The sequence below is a fragment of the Terrapene carolina genome, unplaced genomic scaffold, assembly GCF_002925995.2.
Source record: "Terrapene carolina triunguis isolate 2854851 unplaced genomic scaffold, T_m_triunguis-2.0 Scaffold374, whole genome shotgun sequence".
Classification (NCBI taxonomy): domain Eukaryota; kingdom Metazoa; phylum Chordata; order Testudines; family Emydidae; genus Terrapene; species Terrapene triunguis.
Genome location: NW_020664725.1, coordinates 17,499,302 through 17,517,504, shown reverse-complemented (window position 1 = coordinate 17,517,504; position 18,203 = coordinate 17,499,302). Strand labels below are relative to the sequence as shown.

General features: G+C 55.3%; 1 protein-coding gene across 1 annotated transcript; it reads left to right on the top strand.

Moving 5' to 3' along the window:
• Positions 1-822: 822 nt before the first annotated feature.
• Positions 823-14,709, top strand: TMPRSS13 (transmembrane serine protease 13). Its single transcript, XM_026657970.2, has 12 exons — positions 823-883; positions 2,012-2,122; positions 4,745-4,867; positions 5,782-5,911; positions 7,215-7,307; positions 8,316-8,359; positions 9,352-9,511; positions 10,477-10,649; positions 12,531-12,629; positions 13,269-13,411; positions 13,692-13,844; positions 14,695-14,709. Exons 1-12 carry the CDS (start codon positions 823-825, stop codon positions 14,707-14,709), a joined length of 1,305 nt encoding a protein of 434 aa, XP_026513755.1.
• The last annotated feature ends 3,494 nt before the right edge of the window (positions 14,710-18,203 follow it).

Here is an 18,203-nt window from a genome sequence, read left to right as displayed (position 1 = left end):
TAAATATTCGGTCCCATATTCACACCGATCAGTTGTGACATAATCGCAGAGCAGCATTCCAGGGCTCAGGAAGTTTCGGGCTTGGAACACCAATTATGAAATGTTACTAATTAACAACCAGAAGTTACATTGGCATTTCTGAATGAGTGACTCAGAGGACTTATATAATGATAGATACTCAGTTTCCAAACCTGGGTACATAAATTGGGGCACCTAATTCCTCACCTGCGTGCTCACATGGACACTGAGACACTCTACGGGGAACCGAGCCACCAGTGACTGAGCTGAGTACCAAACATGCAATCAGATGCCCTGAGCTAGGTGATCAGCTTGGAAAATTTGTTTGGCAGCCTCCAAAAGGAGAAAAACCCGAATGATGCAGTGTAATTCTTTGCAACGATGCTCAGCGTTTTCCAGCTCTACAAGAGCTCTGGGAAGAGGCACCTCTAGGGCTTTCTTTGCCTCCACAGGCTGGCCCGTTGTGCCCTGTAGGTACATCTGCTGGGATGTTCAGCTACCAAAGCCAGCCAGCTCCTTCAGGAAGCCCTGTTAATGGGATTTCCTGGCTGTGCACATTGGCTCTTGCTTCATGAAGGCAAGTCTTCTAGTTGTCCCTGGGCACCCAGGCTGGCCCTTGGTTACAGGGACTATCATCAGGGAATCTCCAGTAGATTGTGTGAGTGATGGTGTTTTCTTTACCTACAGATCAGTCTGGCTCTGCCAAACAGCAGCCTCGCTCCCAACCCCTATGCCTCGTGAGCCAGTCGCCCCATTGCCACCCCGTCTGCACATCCACGAGAAAAGGTCCGTGGGAGCAACTTCATGCCGGGCGCTCCAGAGTCTGCACCGGCTCCACCACGATACGTGGCTTGTGACAACACAAGTAAGATGGGTGGGGCAGGTCTCTTGGCAGCTACAGCTACTGGGAAGTCCTTGCCTCCTGGAGAGGTTGGGCGTGTGCTTCCAGCCAGCCCTGGAATTGTGAGCCCCAGTCGTTCATGCATTAGCTCCCGCCACCCTGGGAGATGGGACTGGATGGTGCAGTCTCATATGGACTGCTGCCGGCGACTGTGTCCTGTCATGCCGGCTGGCTAAAAGGAACAACCTCCGCAGGAAGCCGGCAGGCTCCCTGTGGCCTGTGGGATGCTGTGGCAGCAGTGGTAGGAGGGGCGGGAATGCCCAGGGGGTACGTTACCCTCCTGCAGAGCGATGTGTAAGGGGTGTATGTTACACTCCTTTGCACTCACTTAGATGCCTGTGGCCTGTGTGAGGGAGTCAAGCCCCATGGCAGGCAACCCCGGCTAGTGTCAGGCGCTGTACTCACAGCACCTTGTGCATCACCTCTGCACCTGGCCCAAGGGCGGGGTGCGCCCGGCTTTTAGGAATGGGGAGGTGACGCAGATGGCCTGTACATCCTGCCTGTGAGAACCAGGGCTTACGCTAAAATTACCCGTAATGGGGACAACAATGGTATGGGCCAATCTAGCCTGGAGGCTGCCAGTTCAAATCCAGCCCACATCTGCCATGACGGAGAGCTGTTGTGCGGCGGCCTGTGTGGCATGCGTTTCTGGGTCCCAGAAAACACTGTGGTGAGCAGCTGGGCTATCAGTCTCAGCAGAGGGACCAAGGAATGAATGTGCTAGGAGAATGAAGCCTCTCTCAGCCCTAGCGGGAGCCTGGGCGCGTTGTCAGGGGAAGCCTTGGGGTGCTTGCACTGCCTCTGCCCAGGCTGCTCTAGTCCCAGTGGGAAGCAGCTAGCCTGGGATCCCTGGGCTGCAGCGGGAATGGTGCGTGCTAGGGACACTTGCTTCCCCGCCCGTCAGAAATGGCATGTGCCTGCTGGCGAAGGAGCAATCGCACATCCCCAGACATGCCTCCGCGGGCCTAGGTAACACCGCTGCCATGTCCAAAGGGCTGAGTGTCCCTCCTCTCCACTGGGGGGGAGCTTGGATGGGAATGTCTCTGCAACCATGTGCACTAGTGACTGTGTTTCTGTCATCCCAATCCCCAGTGTCCCCAGCGGCAAGGTGCAAGGTCTCGTCGTGCATGGGCCAGAAGAGGCTGGCGCTGATCCTTTGCATCTCCTTTCTGATAGTCCTGCTCATTGCCCTCATTCTGCTCTGTGAGTCCTTTCCCCTTCGTTAGTCACCAGCAAAGCTGGCCTGTCCTGGGGTGCAGGCCAAGTCCCTGCGTCCATCCAGGGGCTTGGCCCGCTGGGGGAAATAGGTCACCTAGGTTTGGGTTTGGGCAGGCCAAGCACAGCTACTGGCCTGCCAGCACGGTTCTGGGACTAGAAATGCTAACAGGAGGGAACCCGACACCCTGAAAAGAAGACAAATACTTAAGGACCTGCAGGGTCGGCTCTAGGCACCAGCAAAGCAAGCACGTGCTTGGGGCAGCAGAGTTCCAGGGGTGGCATTCAGTTTTTTTTTCTTTGTTTGTTTGTTTGTTTTTTTGCTTCGGCAGTTGTGCTCTCGAAGCTTGGGGCGGCACATTTTTTGCTTGGGGCAGCAAAAATCCTAGAGCCAGCCCTGAGGAGCTGATTCAAAGCTCATTGAAATAAATACAAAGACTCTCACTGCTTCCAGTGGGCTTTGGAGAGCCAGAAATGAAAGCCATTTCCCCATTCTCACATTCTTTAACCTGCCCAGCATACGCTACCTTTGGCCTGTCCCATCATGCAACGAGACATAGGTCTGAGTTGTAAAGCTTGCGTCAGCATCCACGCTCCCCTAAAGTTCAAGGCTGTTCAGATTTGGCCCATTATAGAGGGGAGCATGAGCTGGGATTTTCTGACGTGGGTCCAAAGTTCCCCCAAGACTGAAGACAGTTCAAATCTGATGTTCCACTCTGGGCTCAGCTTAATAGACATGGACTAGAGATTTATGGTCTGTATTTTCTGTGTCATATACAACCTCTTGGTTTAACACTATTGATTTGAGACTGATAACAGACTAGAAGGGGGTTAATTAGGAGCTCAGCTGGTTCCCACTCCTAGCTCCTCATATCCCGCTGGGTGCGTTTGATAATTGTTCCTGTCAACTCCAGCCACAGCCTGGGAACTACAGGCTAGCACATAATGGCCCTGCCTGGCTGTCAGAAGGAGGCAATGCAGCTGCAGTGCTAAGGGTGTGATTCCTGGAAAGATGGTCCAGGCGGTGGGATGCCTCCATCCTTCTATTTCTTGAGTTTTCCTGACATCTGCTGGACACCTGGGAGGAAAGAATTTCACTAGGAAATTAAAAGAACATCCTTCTCTCTTTATGGCCCTTCTGCCTAGTGTTTTAGATGTGACATGCACCCAAGTAATCAGAGGCAGATGGTTAGATGTTTAGATAAGCCCAACACTTACCATTTCCTGCAAATATTTTCAAGTGTGGCCACAGCTATCAGCACATATGCTAGTCCCTCCTCCTCCGGGTTAATTTCTGTGCCAGGCACACAGCCAGCAGGGAGTTAGTAAGAGCTCACCAAATGGAAAGGGAAAAATCAGCAGAGACAGAAAAGTTATTTTCCAGGTTTTACAGATAATGAAGAGGTTGTTTTTTTCTAAACTCCTTTGTCAAATCTAGCTGCTAGTTTTCCTTTCATCAGTTGCATTATTGAGCCGTGCAGTATCAAGTGGATTTAGAGCATTTTTACTGGGCGAATATTTTGCAGATGCAAATTAAAACTGCGTGAAGTGAGAATGGATTTTGAATGGAGCTGAGTCAAATGCAGCAGTTTTGGATTGCCTGGGACGAGGGTGGGGATCAGGTGAACTAGAGATTGGCCTAAACCAAACTCTGGATCTGACCTTGAGATCCCAAGGGCAGAACCCCGCCTTGGAAGATGCCCAGTCAGATTTGGCCCATAACAGCCTGAGGTTTGAGCTGTGACCCATGATCCAGGCTCAGACGTTGCATCCAGTGTTTGGGCGGGGCCCATTTCCTCTGTGAACTCTTTTCTGGGTGTCGTCCATGCGTTTCCAGGGGGCCAGGTTCTGGAGGTTTCAGAACGAGTTTTGTTTGTGTCGTTTTCCAGACAGTTGCTCATGGAGGGCGGGGGTTGGGGTGGGCTGTAGTACTGATATAAGGGTGGGGGCTTGAGTCGACAATCACTTGGTTTGACTGTGGGGCATTGGAGGGAGGGGCATCGGGCTGAGTGATCCTGCTCTTTACTGCTTGCAAACAATGGCAGGATTACCTTGGAGCAGGCAGGGCCGGCTTCAGGGTTTTGGCCGCCCCAAGCAGCCAAACAAAAAAAAACAAAAAAAAGAAGAAGCCTTGATTGCGATCTGCGGCGGCAATTTGGCGGGAGGTCCTTCGCTCCGAGCAGGAGTGAGGGACCGTCTGCCGAATTACCGCCGAACAGCTGGATGTGCCGCCCCTCTCCGAAGTGGCCTGCTTGGTAAGCTGGTGCCTGGAGCTGGCCCTGGGAGCAGGATACCATGTGAGGGGGATTGCGCCTGGGGAGCATCCTCTCCATGCCCCTCACCAGGACTTTGGAGCAACCACAACAGGGACTGCTCCAAAGACTCCAGCCCAGGTTTTGCTTTCTGCAAATAAATGCCCATGCAGTGAATGCCCATGCAGCTAGCGCAGGTCTGGGAGTGCAACCATGCCCTGGCTGGGGTGTCTGGGGCCTGGGGTGAAGGAGCTGCCGGGCCCAGGATGGAATTGGCTGGCAGGAAATATCCCCTCCCAGCGCAGGTGACCTCCCCCCCATGGCTGTCTCCAGCTCACCTCTGTGTGTTTGCTTGCAGTCCTGTTCTGGCGGTCGAACACCGACTTTCTGTACAAGGAGCCAGCTGAGAGGTGCAGCCACCAAGCCGTGCGCTGCGACGGCGTGGCCGACTGCTCCCAGAAGAGCGATGAGCTGGACTGCGGTAACACACCGGGGACGCAGGGGTCCCGCAGGGCGAGCGGGGAGCGGGACAGGCTCTAGAGTCAGGCTGCTGCTTTCATCCCTGTCCCCATGCCCTGTCTTAGGGCCTCGTGCTCTAGGCTCTGAGCGAGCCCCCAGACGTGACCAGGTCCCTGGGGCAGGAGCTTGCACTGATGCCAAAGACGGCACAAGGGCATGGGGCCCAGGGAATGCTGAGACCCCCGACGTGCAGGACCCGGGCGGAGCTGGGGCCCCTGGCGTGAGGGGGGGCAGCGGCTGGGCCGGCAGGGTGTAGTCACGGACCTGATTTTTGCTCTCACGTGTTGGGCAGCGCCTGAAGCTAGTGCATGTGATGACTGTGGTGAGGCCTGTGTGGGGTTAGCTGGTGCTCCCAATTCCCAGGGGGATTCAGAACTGGCACCAATTACACACACACAGCCCCGCAGGGAGGCCAAGGCTGGAGGGGACAAAGGGGCTGGGCTGGGCTCTCCCTGCACTGGTTTCCAGTGAACAGGGTGAGGCATGTTGGCCGGGGCTGCACGAGGACGCTAGTTCTGCCCTTGGCTGCCCCGCCCCCTGGAGAAACGGAGGCCTTTGGTCCCCAGCTGTCGCCTGGTGCTGGGGTGGAGCTCACTGTCACACGGCACATCGGGGTTCTCCTCACCCCCCTGGGCCTGGCACCTGTCAGTTCAGTGGGGCTGCTCCTGGTTTACGCCTGTGGGCAGGAGGGGGAATCAGCCTGGTCATTTGCCAGCTTTTGTGCATGATGATGACACAACGGCCCAAGTTGAGTCCTGGTGCAAGTGGGCTGGGCTGTTTGCCAGGCCCGGGTGCCTGTCTAAGAGGGTGAGCTGGAGCTGCAGTACTGCCTGTAGCCCCTGGTGATTCTGCTGTCTCCTTCCTTTGTGCCTGCAGTGCGGTTTAGGTGGGATCAGTCTCTGCTCCACGTCTACTCCAGCACCGAGAATCAGTGGCTGCCTGTCTGCAGCAGCACCTGGAACGACTCCTTCTCCAGGAAGACCTGCCAGCAACTGGGATTTCAAAGGTAAGTCCCCAGGGACGGGCACTGTGTGTGTAGTGATGGGGGACGGAAGCCAGAGAAACCCAGCCCACGCCTGAAATGTCCTGCTCCCGGGGCTCCCCACGTCCAGGGGGAGCTTTCCAAAGGCACAAGGGAGCGTGAAGTGCTCAGCCCCCAGGCACTGCCACTGGGCCCCTACCAGCCCTTTGTCCTTTGAAAATCTCTCCCACAACGGCTTCCGGCCACCAGGTACTTCCCCCTCCCTTGCCATTGCTCTGTGGTTGCTAGCTGCTGAGGGCTGCATGGACTCCTCCTGTTTCTCTCTGCACCTTCCCTGCATGGCGTTCGCTAAGTCACCCCTGGGGTTTGCAGCTAGGGGAGCCTGAGCTGGGAATGGCAGGGAATGGAATTGATCCAGGCGCGGCTGTTATTGGAAGGGGAGTCAAGGGGCTTGTCTACAGTGGGAAACCCGCGTGTAGCTGCACTGTCCCATTGCAAACTCCCCCCCAGTGCAGACGCACAGCACCCCTGCAAGAAGTGACTTGCACTGGTGCAGGTTTCCCAGGTTGTTTACACAAGCAATGGTGCAAATAACTTTCGACACTAGTGCAGTGCCTCTGTACTAGGATTTGCATCTGTACGGCTAACCTGTCAGTGCAGCAGTGCGAAAATCCCCGGGAGAGACCAGCCTTAGGTCTAGTACAACCCACATTAGGATCTTTGCCCCCCTCTAGTGGCTGGTTCACATTAGGCTACTGCAGCTGCCAGCTAATGGGTCTGTCTTCACTGCAACTAAACACCCACAGCTGGCCCAGGTCAGCTGACTCGGGCTCATGGGGCTCAGGCTGGGGGGCTGTTTCATTGTGGGGTAAATGTTTGGGCTCAGGTTGGAGTCCGGGCTCTGGGACTCTGTGAGGGGGGAGGGTCACAGCAATTTTCAGCTGACCCGGGCCAGCTGCGGCCGTGCCATGGATCTTTTATTCCAGTGTAGCTGTATCTTTGAGCCCCTTGCTGTTTGCTCTGGGGGGCTTGGGTTCCCGCCCCTCTGGTGACCCAAGCAGGGGGTTGGTATAAACGCACAGTGGGGGAAGACCTAGGTGCTAATCCAGATTGGGGGACTCGTGAACTAGCGCTTTGTGGGGTTCGAGTGCCAGGGCCACATCACAGAACCACCCCGCAGTTCAGTGTGAGAGGCAGCAGCGGAGGGGAGACGCCCCTTTCTGGGCTACGGGATTTTAGCCCCTCTGCTGCATGCCTGATTTTCCCATTGCTGAGCAAGAGTTAAGGAAACCTGGCAGCATGACGTGTCTGTTCTGTCTCCTCCCAGCATGTCTCACACGGAGTACGTGCCGGCCTCCTTCCCTGGCAAGAGCCTCACTGTCATCAAGGAGCATCCCACGATCCAGCAGAGTCTCAACAGGTAATGAAGAGGATCAGATGCCTTTTCCCTGCTCCTCCCCGTGTCCCCTTGCCCCCTTAGGGCCCCTCTCTGCCCACGGCACTGGCTGCACAGTCCCCTCTGAACTAACTCGGGAAAAAGGCCTGAGTTCGCTGTGGACACCGAAACGAGACCCCCTGCTCAGTGCGGAGTGGTCAGCAAAGCAATACGATGCTGGCCTGCCTACAGGACGGGAGGCAGGGAGGGCACCAGAGATGATTAGCGGCCTGGCAAGGCGGGGCTCTTTGCTTTAGAGAGTCTGTCGCTCTGGCCCAGTCTGGCAGCCCTGCTTGGAGGGGAACACACGGAGCCCCTCCACCATGGCAGCTTTTCCAGCAATTCCAGGAAAGGGAGGGGAGGTGTGTGGCCAGAGCTCTGCAGGGGTTTGATCCCCTAAGGGATGGGAGTGCTAATGGCCAGAGGAGCAATGTGAGTAGTCTCCCGTCAGCTGGATTTCTGAGAGAACCGTGAAGTGCAGTTAGCCCCTGTGCTCGTTCTGCAGCGGGAACCCAGACAAAACTTCACGCGCCCCCAAGGAAAGTCAGGGCAGGTCTGAGCCTGCTGGAGAGTGGCCCAGGCTTTAGCAATGGCCCATGGGTGCCTGGTGCTTAAGGGAGCCGAAGCACCTTGGAACAACAAACTCTGGTCTCACTTTACACCAGCGTAAATCTGGAGTGGCTCCAAAATAGGCAGCCCGTGTCTGTCTGCCACTGTGTGCACCTGCCAGGGGTGGGGCTGGAGCTGCGAGACAGAGAGAGGCAACCTGAAGGGATTTTCTAGGAAGTAAAGGGGAGACGTGATCTTGTAGAGAGAACGCCCATTCCCCTTTACTGAACAACAAGAGAGCATCTGCGTTACTTACGTGCTGGCTGAGCATGTCAGGACGGGCGGGAGGGTGAGGGACCATCCACTCGGACTCTTTCTCTTGTGCTGTCTCAGCGTGGGCCCATGTTTGACTTTGTCTCTCGTTTGTTTTGTTCTCTCCTGCAGCTCCAAGTGTCCCACGGGAAAATACGTCTCCCTCCGATGCACAAGTAAGAGGGAGCTTTTAACATTGCCATAAAGCATAGACATGGTGACAGGAGAGCTGGGTCTAGAGCGGGTCTCGAAACCACTGAAAGAACTGGTGTGAAAATGGTTTGAAATTTTTCCTGGTTTTGGAAAATGTTGCCAGATCCCAGTTTCTCAGCAGTTGGTTGGAAAAGTGAGAGAATTTTCATCCAAACTTTTCAGGGTTTTATTTTTTTCATTGAGATTTTGAATTTTCAATGAAAATTTGAACTAAAAAACTGAAGTTCACAAAATTTTGATCAGCTCAACTGATCTCTTGTGACATCATGTCAACTGCTATTTTTTCTTTATCAAAGTTTTACTCTTTCTTTCTTTCTTGGCAGACTGAAAATATCAGTCTGTGCTATTGTCTATTCATGTGCTCACTTTCCTAGAACTGGTCATCTCTCCTACTCTACTCATCTCTGTATTCACCTATCTGTCTGTCACAGCTCAGGGGTTTTTAAGGTGTCTGTCACTGATATCTAAACAAAAAACCCTTTTCTTAGCCCTCCAGCTCAGTGGAATATATATTACTTAGCATACCAGCTACCCTATTTCACTGTGGGTATAAGTAATGGCCCATACAATTCACAGCCGCAGGGGTCAGAGAGTCCAGCTGTCCAGCTGGATTGTAAAAGTGGAGGCTGAATGACTTTAGACTCTCCTCCCCGGCATGCAGCCAGCACTGTACAGCTGTCTAGGGTATTACTGGGTTCTCTTTGCAGTTCCACTGAAGCAGAAAGCCACTGCCACAGCTGGGGGCAGGATACTGGAACCGATGGGCCACTGATCTGGTCCGCTGTGTTATCCGTTCTGCCAGGTGTGCGATCTGTTAGGTGATCCCGTAACATGCAGGTGGGCCTGGCCTGATTTTCCTGTCGAGGCTCCTGACTAAGCTAATGGACCTTTCTGAGTTTCCCCTCAGGCTCCCATGGGGAAGATTTGCTTCCTCAGCTTGTTTCTCTTCCTCCAGGCTGTGGACAAAGGACTTCTGGCCGCATCATTGGGGGGAACGAAGCTTCGGCGAGTAAGTGGCCCTGGCAAGTTAGTCTCCAGTATGGGCTGAGCCACATCTGCGGGGGGACAGTCATTGATACCCAGTGGGTGCTGACTGCGGCCCACTGCTTCTTCATGTAAGTGGTGCTCCTGCTAACTGGCTGTGTTGGCTGCAGCCAGCAAGGGTTGGTTTGGCTGCGGCTGGTGAGGGGAAGGGCCTAGGTGAGGAGAACCGGAGAAGATGGGAATTATCGGCAGCCGTGTTCCACTCCCGGTCACAGTGTTGAAATGCAGATGGACTCTGCTGGAGCTTGAGTCGCTCTGGATCAACGCTGATGTCACCTGGGATCAGAATTTGGCTCCCTCTCCCTGCTGGGACTTTAGATGCAGAATTTCTGCTAGCTGTCAGCCACTAGAGGGCAGGACCACAGCTGTGTTCCAGCCCAGCCCGGCTCCTGGAGCCGCTGCAGCTCTCCAGTGCAGACCAGCAGCCGATCCTTGCACAGGCGCCCGGTTTACATGTCATTATGTTAAGGTGGGAGCATCCACGCCTAGGGGTGCGCAGACAGAAAGCCAATAGCAAACACACACCTCGGGGCCAATGGCTGGAATAAGAAATCAGCGTCCGTGCAGAATGTACAGCTGAGATCTGTGCCGTAGATAAGAGAACAGGGAATTAAAGCACTGACCTGCGTACCCCGGTCAGGCTCAGACATAAGTCCCGCTTGGATTAGGTCGAGCGACCCAACCCTCGATCACCCTGGTGGAGAAGTTGGTAGGGAGCAGAGTCTGAGCCGAACAAAACGGGGAGAGGGCTTTTCGTGCCAATTTTTTAACTCCAGTCCTTGAAACGAAGTGCTGGAGGGAGGCTGGAATCTGGCCTGAAAACCCAGCTATGTGAGAAAAACGGGGGGCTACCAGAAGCTAGCTGAGGGCTGCCAATTCTAATCTGCTGTGCAGAATCCTGGCGTGGGGATGGTACTAAACCACAGCAGATTCCAGACCTGGTGTGTGAGCTGCCCCTGCGCTCGCCTGGCCTGCATTGGGCCATTTGCTGCTCAGGGCGGTCACTGCATCACATCCCCTTTCTACGTCTGCTTAGGAACAGCGTGAAGATCCTCGATGAGTGGAAAGTGTACGCTGGGGCCTCCGACCTGCTCCAGCCTGCCAAGGGCATCCCCACCGCCCAGATCATCATCAACTCCAACTACAGCGACGACCACGACGACTACGACATCGCTCTGGTGAAACTCGCCACGCCCTTAACGATATCAGGTGAGGCTAATTCCCAACCTCCTCAGGCTGGGAGCTGCAGGGCCTGTGCATCTGCTCGACTTGGGCAGCCAGATGCTCCTGTTCCCGGAAGCGAGGAAGGACTGACAGGAAGCTGGCAGACATTTCAGGGGAGAAGAAACCCCTTGTTCCACTGAGTGGGAGAAAAGGGAAAGTACAGTCAGAATCCAGTACCAGGCGTCGTCTCTCCCAGCGATTCCAGATCTGAACTGTGATTGTTCTAACCGCTGCGCTGGCGCTGCCGTCTGGTCTGGTCCCACCTGCCTCACCCGTCATAACCAGAAGCGGGAGGTTCTGTGTCCAGAACTCAGGTGTCTACGTTGTTGATGGTGCATGAGGCAGAACAGACTCCAGCACCCTCTCCCAGAGCAGCACCAGTTCCACAGGCCAGGCAGGGGCTAAGGCGTCTTTGGGCAGTGAAGTCTGACTCCAAGACACATGAAGAGCGGGGCGGAGGCAGAGACTGTGGGTAAGAAGGTGCCGGTTTTACACAAGCACTTGTCTGATTGTAATCAGTGTAAGGCCCAGCCGTGTGCACAATGCTGGCTACCTGCAGAGCCTGACAGAGTCAGCGGGGCTTTATGCAGGCAAAGGGACCCTCTGCATATCCGGTGGCAGGACTGGGGCTGATAGCTATCACCGGGCAGACAGCAGGCCGAGGGAGTAACGCTGAGCTGTTAAATGGGTGTTCATTATCATCCTCCTTGGCACCATGAGTGTGTGGGGTGAACAGCCCTGCACTGCTGAGCCATACAGAGAACATCTGTTGATTTATACCTGTAAAAATGGGTCCTGGGGGCTTCGTAGGCATGTTCATGGAGATCAGTTTTGGGTCTGGCTAATAGGATGTTGGGCAGATGACCTGGGAATGAGACCCCAATAGCACCAGTGAATGCACCCCCGGGAAGCACCATACAAACGCTATTACAGCCAAGACTTTTCCCCTCCCTCCGTGTAATCTGAAAACGGCTCCGTCCAGTGATAAGGGACCAGCCTGAGAGCCATTGCCACGCGGTGTGTGCTAGGACGGGGCTCCAGGAGCACGCAGGGCATGGGCCTCATGCCTCCCAGCACCTGGGGAGGTGTGCCCCAGGCCGATGCTTGCTGAGCCTTCTCGCTTGGCTTGGTCACAGTGAGGCTGTCACAGGGTGGCTGGCCCTGGCTCCCTTGTGCCGGAAGAGTTGCTCCCCTTTGTCCCGGCAAGGGGGCAGGGCAGCACCTGGGCTGTGAAGGACCAGAGAGATCCTGAGGGAAAGAGCTGGTGACTCAGAGCTGCCTGAGCGAGGGTCAGGAACGTATGCTGGAGAGCTGGACCCAGGGGACCAGTGAGGGGGCCCAGGGGCGCGATGGGCGCTCCCTGGTGCGGATGATCTCCCAGCGGAGAGGCTGGGAAGTGTGGGTGCAGTCCAGCTGGAAGGGCTGTGGTGGCTGTCCTGGCTCCGGGACACAGGAGGGCTGACAGAGTCTGGTGTGGTGGAAGATGCCGGAACATGGTATATGTTACGTCAGTGGCCGAGAGGCTATGTGATTTGAAGGACTACTTGCCCTGGGGTGATAAAGGGGTTGTTTACACTGTGCGTTTGTAAACAATCAGCCCAAGGCAGGAGAGCCTGGCAGAGTCTCCTTGGGTTACCCGAGAGGAGAAACTGAGGCAGATGCACCAGTTCTGCTGTGGCCTGCTGCAGGAGGACACTCCAGGGGGGTCACCCGTTGACAGATGGTTAGTGGGACAAGACCCGACTTTAGTTCCTTCAGAGGACAACACTCCCTGCGGCGGCTGCTGGAACACCAGTGACTGCAGCTATTCCCTGGGGCATGTCAGACTCACTCTCTTTCCTTGTTTGGTGTTTTCCTCTCTTCCAGGGCAGGTCCGCCCCGCTTGTCTCCCGATGTCTGGCCAGATGTTCCGGGCTGGGAGGACGTGCTTCATCACTGGCTTTGGCAAAACCAGTGAGAACAAAGGTGAGAGCGGGGACTGAATCCGACATCCCTTTGGGGAGGGGCCACACACCCTGCCGTGGCCTCAGTCCAGCCGGGCGGCACCGTGGGGGAACACCGAAAAGGCAGCTACGCATCGTGCTGTGGAGTACGGGGGGAGCCAGAATTTTCAGCCTGGGCCAATGACTCTGAGGGGCCCAACCTGAGACCTGCTGGTCCTGATTCTCAGAGACGCTGAGATGCTGTTGCTGGAAGTCCAGCAGGTCCCGATCCCAGGACCCCCACAATGAACATGCCTGAAACTGGTGGCCAGTTTTGCTAACATGACTTTAATCTGTGAAGCCACCATGAAGACGTCTTTGAGAGGAAGCCCAGTGGCCTGAATTACGGAAACGGGGCCTGTGATTTCAGAGACGACCGTTCTGGGGGCACGGCTAAGAGCCAGTGACCTCCCTGCTGTGGGATTCTGTAGTACAAAGAGCTCATTGCCATTCAGTGCAATCATACGTTACAGCGATCCCTGTGGCACCTTCGCTTACGGCTGTGATGTGCCGGGGGCCTGCAGCGTGCGATCTAGCGGTGACAGCAGGTGGCCAGGGACTCGCTCTCCATGTGCGAGCCAAGGGCACTGCTTCACCTGTCCCCTTTCTGTCCCTGTTCCAGAGAACACCTCCCCAAAGCTGCGGGAGGTGGAAGTGAGCCTGATCGACTACAAGATCTGCAACAGCAGTAGCGTGTACGAAGGCGAGCTGACCCCCCGCATGATGTGTGCCGGGGACTTGCAAGGAGGGAGGGACTCGTGCCAGGTGAGGCTTTTGCCAGTGTTCGTCTGGAAGGGCCTGCAGCCCTGGGCAGGGGTGGGGGTGGGAGGGAGGGGGGTGGGCACCACGTTGATCCACAGGCACCCCGCGTCTTAGCACAGACGTGTGGACGAGCTGCTCCTGGAGACGTGCTGTGTCCTGGGCACTGCACCTGGCGGCACCTCTGGCATGTGCACCGGCTGTGCAGTGACCTGAGACCTCTGTGCAAACCGAGTGCACGGCAGGGTCCCCTCCGAGTTCTCCTGACTCTGCCTTCCCGCTCTAGGGCGACAGCGGCGGCCCCCTGGTCTGCGAGGATAACAGCCGGTGGTACGTGGCCGGAGTGACGAGCTGGGGAACTGGCTGTGGCCAGAAGAACAAGCCCGGGGTTTACACTCAAGTTACAGAGCTCCTTAGCTGGATTCACAGCAAAATGGAGGTGAGCGGGCCTCAGGACTGAGCTCCAGTGGGGAAAAGCGCCTGCCTCTGCTCCATGTGTGCAGGCGAATGCCATGGTCACCCTGGGCGAGAGCTGAGAACTCCAGCTGGCTCCCAAACAAATGTGACGGACCTCGATGGCTTGACTCTTGTGCTGCAATTGCCACCAGCCCCAGGTCCCTTGGCAAAGCACACGCCTGGCCTCCAGGTAGTGCTCTGGCTCTGGAGCCCCTGTTGAAATAGAGGCAGCAAGAAGGGAAATGAGGAAAAGTGTGAACACTAGATCCTCATCAGGAGTTATGGGGTGAAAGCTTCATCCCCTGCAATGCTAAGTGGGCCAGATTCTGCTCTTGATCCCACTAGTGTAACTCCAGAGTGATGGTGTCGAGCTCAGGGGAGTTACAGCATCCCCGAAGGCAGGATTTATCCCATTGTCTTTGTCGTTGCAGACAGGTTGTTAGACAGGAAAACAGGGTTCGGGCTGCAATAACTCCGCAGAGCCGCGGGTTCCAGGCTGGCCCAGGCAGCCATGTTGAGCACCAGCCTTTCCCAGGGCCCTGCCTGCTCGCTGTGGGTGTTACAGATCCCCTGGTGCTTCCCCAAAGACTGGGGTTTGACTCGGTGCCTTTTGACCAAAACCACCCTTCCCCGCGGCACTACTCTGCCTCTGTGCCGCTGCCTATACAGTTGTGGTGTATCACAACTCTGCTGAAACCAGTGGGAGCTAGGTTGTGTGGCACATGGAAATCAACACAACCCTGGAGCAGGTCGCTGCCCCAGACCCACGTGTGCTGCTTGAAGCTTTGGTGTTTCCTGTCTAACCTGCGCTCTCCTCCCTTTTCTCTTCCCAGAGTGAGAGTGACTAAGGACGAGGCGGGCGCCTAGTGGGGCTGTGGCTTCTCCCGCTAACAGTTCCAGGTGTAGTGAGATCCTCTGCGCTGTTCTGCTGTCACGGGGCAAAATGCCAGTGATCGCCCTTCGAGCACGGACTGTCCGGAGGACTTATAATTTGGTGCTGCCCTGAAGCCCTGAAAACACAATGCCTCCAGAATGTCGAAGTCAATTCATTTTGCCAACAACCAAGATGGGGAATATAAGCAGAATATCAGGGGAAATGTCCCAGTGGTGAGAACTGTGAGCTGGTGCAATATTTTCCCAAGGGAAGTGGCAGAAGCCCCATTACTTGACATTTAAAACTGGACTTGACAAAGCACTTGAAAATATCCTATAAGGCACAGTCCTGCACTGACGGGTCCTTTCTGTCGTTAAATTATACAATTCTTGTTGTCTTGTAAATAGAAAAGTCAGGCCTGTCTCCTTCGAGTCCTTCGTGTCAGAATCCGGGTGGATGGGCAGGTCAGTGGCGCAGGACGTGGTACCGGAAGGGAAAAGGCTGAAACTCACACGGCTCAGCCCCTTTGCATTCTGTTCCTTGCGTTACAGGGGCCCCCGCTTAGGACTAGGTGCTGTAGCAAGCCCTGGTCAGAGGCAGAGGCTGCCCTAAGGAGCTCCCTGTCTAAATGGACACAGGCTGGGAGAAAGGAAGGATAATTCTCCCCATAGAGGGCCAAGTGACTTGCCCAATGCCTTAGCCACAGGGCTGCCCTTCACCATTCCTGCGGGCAGTAACGTGTAGTTCTCCTGTCAACGTCCACACGCAGCTGCCTCTGCAGCTAACGGCCCATGTCGGCATAGCCTCTCGCAGTTGTCAATGGAGGGGATTTGAACAGTTTGTAAATGAGTGTTTTTGTATCATGTAGAAATATCTGATGGGGTTTTTTTTTTTTTTTATAGTTTTAAAATGACCTGCCCAAGCAATCCTGCTGTTGTCTGTCCCAGCACCACTGCCCTTCACCCCGCTGCTGATGTGGAGGTGAACTACTGCAGGGCCAGATACAACACAATGTGTGTCCTAGTGGACAGGATTATACACACCAGCTGGAATTCTGGGGAGGAAATCTGTGACTCCTGGGGAAGTTTAGGAGCAGAGGAAAGGTAGAAAATTCCAGATATAATGGGAGCTGCCTTAAAAACACACCAAGCAGCTGCCTGGCCCGAAGAAGCCGTGTGAGTGAGTGCGACATGGCAGAACGCAGCGTTAACAATGCTAAGTGTTCCAAAAGCACTAGTCGGGCCCCAGAAACCATGAGATTTCTACAAATAATCAGTGTTGGATTCTGTTCCTTGGCTATCTGACTGTTACACCTACCAGGAGTCAGTCTCCAAGCTTCCCTCCATGCCCTCCTAAGGACAGCCAGACTGGGCCAGACCAATGGCCCGTCTAGCCCACTGTCCTGTCATCGGCGAGGGCAGAGCCAGCTCTCGCACTCCTGTTTGCAGAGAACGGGACCCCAAACGCTCAGAAAGCACAAAGTGAACAGAACCTCCCCCCCACCCCCAATACTTTTTACTATCCCGCAGGCTAAGGTCCTGACTCATGATTTCTGAACCCTCAGCCAGACAGCATGCCCATGATCTGTTCCTGCCCCAAGTGCCCGGAAAGCGCAGCTGGGATTGGAGCCGGTTGTGCTAGGCTCTGTACAGAAACAGGACAAGGCCTTGGTCTGGAAACACAAGTGACGCCAATTTAAGTCCATATCTAAAGCGCGAATGAAAACAGTGCACCAGTGTGAAGACAAGGCCTCGGAGACAGTCCCTGCCCTGCCGAGCTCGCAGTCTAGCCAGACAAGGGGGAGGAAACAAAGCATTTACCTGGCTAGTGTCTGACACCTTACACTTCACAGCATCCGCACGGGCTGGGGTGGTGCCTCTGACTGGAAATGTGTCACCTCCTGGTGCGGCGGAGGGAGTGACTCATCCTGACCCACTCCTAGATCGAGCCAGCCAGCAAGAAGAGGCGAACAGCACCATTAAGCCACAAGGGCAAAATACCTACCGAGGCTGGAGCGTGACATGCCCCTGTAATACCAATACCCGGCTCTTAGGTAGCACCTCTCATCCCAAGAGCCCGGTCAGCACCATTAGCCAGGGCAGGCGAGTGACCTGCCTAGAGGAGCGGAGCTGAGAGCTCAGGTCTGCTGACGCCCTGTCCACTGGACCACACTGTCCTCTGGAGGAGGGGCCCAGGCCAGGCTCGAGGTTGCCGGCAGGACACACTGGGCTGAAAACTGGAGGAATTGCAGTCTGTATTATCCTGGCCCCTTGCTCTTAACCACAAACATGCACTAAAAACAAAACAGCCTGAGAGTGGAAAATGTTGCAGGGTTTGTATACCACCCAGCCCTCTGGGATCTCAGGCTGAGTGCACAAACAGGCCGCGCCGGTCTGGCTGTGTGGGGAGAGAGCAGAGAGCGGGTTCCTGTGTGTGGCACCCAGCTCCCCTTTGCTGGCACACCCCTGTGTGCTGCCCCCAGCAGGGGCGTGTATTGTGTGCAGTGAGTGACCCACAGATGAGTTTCCTCTTTGGAAAACCCCCTGCCTGCTTGGCTTCATGGACATTGAGAGACGAGGAGCCTGATGCTCCTCTCAGTCAAGCCAGTGTCAATGACATTGTTAATGGAGCGAGGGGGTAAAACCAGTGTGTGGTCAGAGCTGGGCCCCCAGTGTTCACTCTGTAGCCAAGAGGCAGGCTGGCCAGTTCAGGCACTGGGCCGGTGCCCCAGCATGCTCTGGGATACTGGGATGCTCCTGCAGCGTTTACAGGGGCTGTTGGGTGCTCTGGGCTGGAGGCGTTTGTGCTCCACTAGCTCTAGCAAAGGACTGGGAGTGGAAGAATTCTTACTTGGTTTTCCTGTACCGCTCTGACCCAACGCACTGTGCCCTCCCAAGGCCTCTTACACGGGTGTGGAACTGGTGTCACCCCTTTGACTTACAATGGGGTGAGTGAGAGGAGAATCGGGTCCCCTGCATCCCACTGCGCCCAGCAAGAACCTCTCCTGGTGAATAATAAACCAGCCCTGGGCCTATGTCTCTGATCAGATTTTCAGGGAAAATAATCTGAATGGCAAAGAGGAGGGAAGGGGTGTGGGTCTCTTTCTCTCTGTGCGGCTGTGTGTGTGGGGGGAGGGGGAGGGGGAGGGGATCCCCAATGCTGGGTGCAAATAGGATTTAATCCAAGCTGTACATTTCAGGAACCAGCATTAACCCCCCTTCCCTGAGAAGCATTAGCCGCCTGTGTGATTAGGCCCCATTAGGAAAGTGGCAGCAAATGTGCATTTAGCCTTGAATTTTCCTCTGCAGCCGGAAAGGTTGCTTGTAATTGGCTTTCTGTAGCCCATCTTCTTACTGCTGGGAACATTAAAGGGTGACCTGGGGAACTCGGCAACTCACAGCTTTCTTTGTAATGGACTGAAACACTCTCCTCCACGTTGCCAGTGTCTCCTTGTCTTTGAGCTGCAGA

Bases quoted from the DNA above. Each gene is read 5' to 3' on its own strand.
- TMPRSS13 (XM_026657970.2), top strand. From the start codon at position 823: ATGCCGGGCGCTCCAGAGTCTGCACCGGCTCCACCACGATACGTGGCT. The intron at 7,308-8,315 runs GTAATGAAGAGG...TCTCTCCTGCAG, and splicing joins ATCCAGCAGAGTCTCAACAG to CTCCAAGTGTCCCACGGGAA. The intron at 8,360-9,351 runs GTAAGAGGGAGC...CTCTTCCTCCAG, and splicing joins CGTCTCCCTCCGATGCACAA to GCTGTGGACAAAGGACTTCT.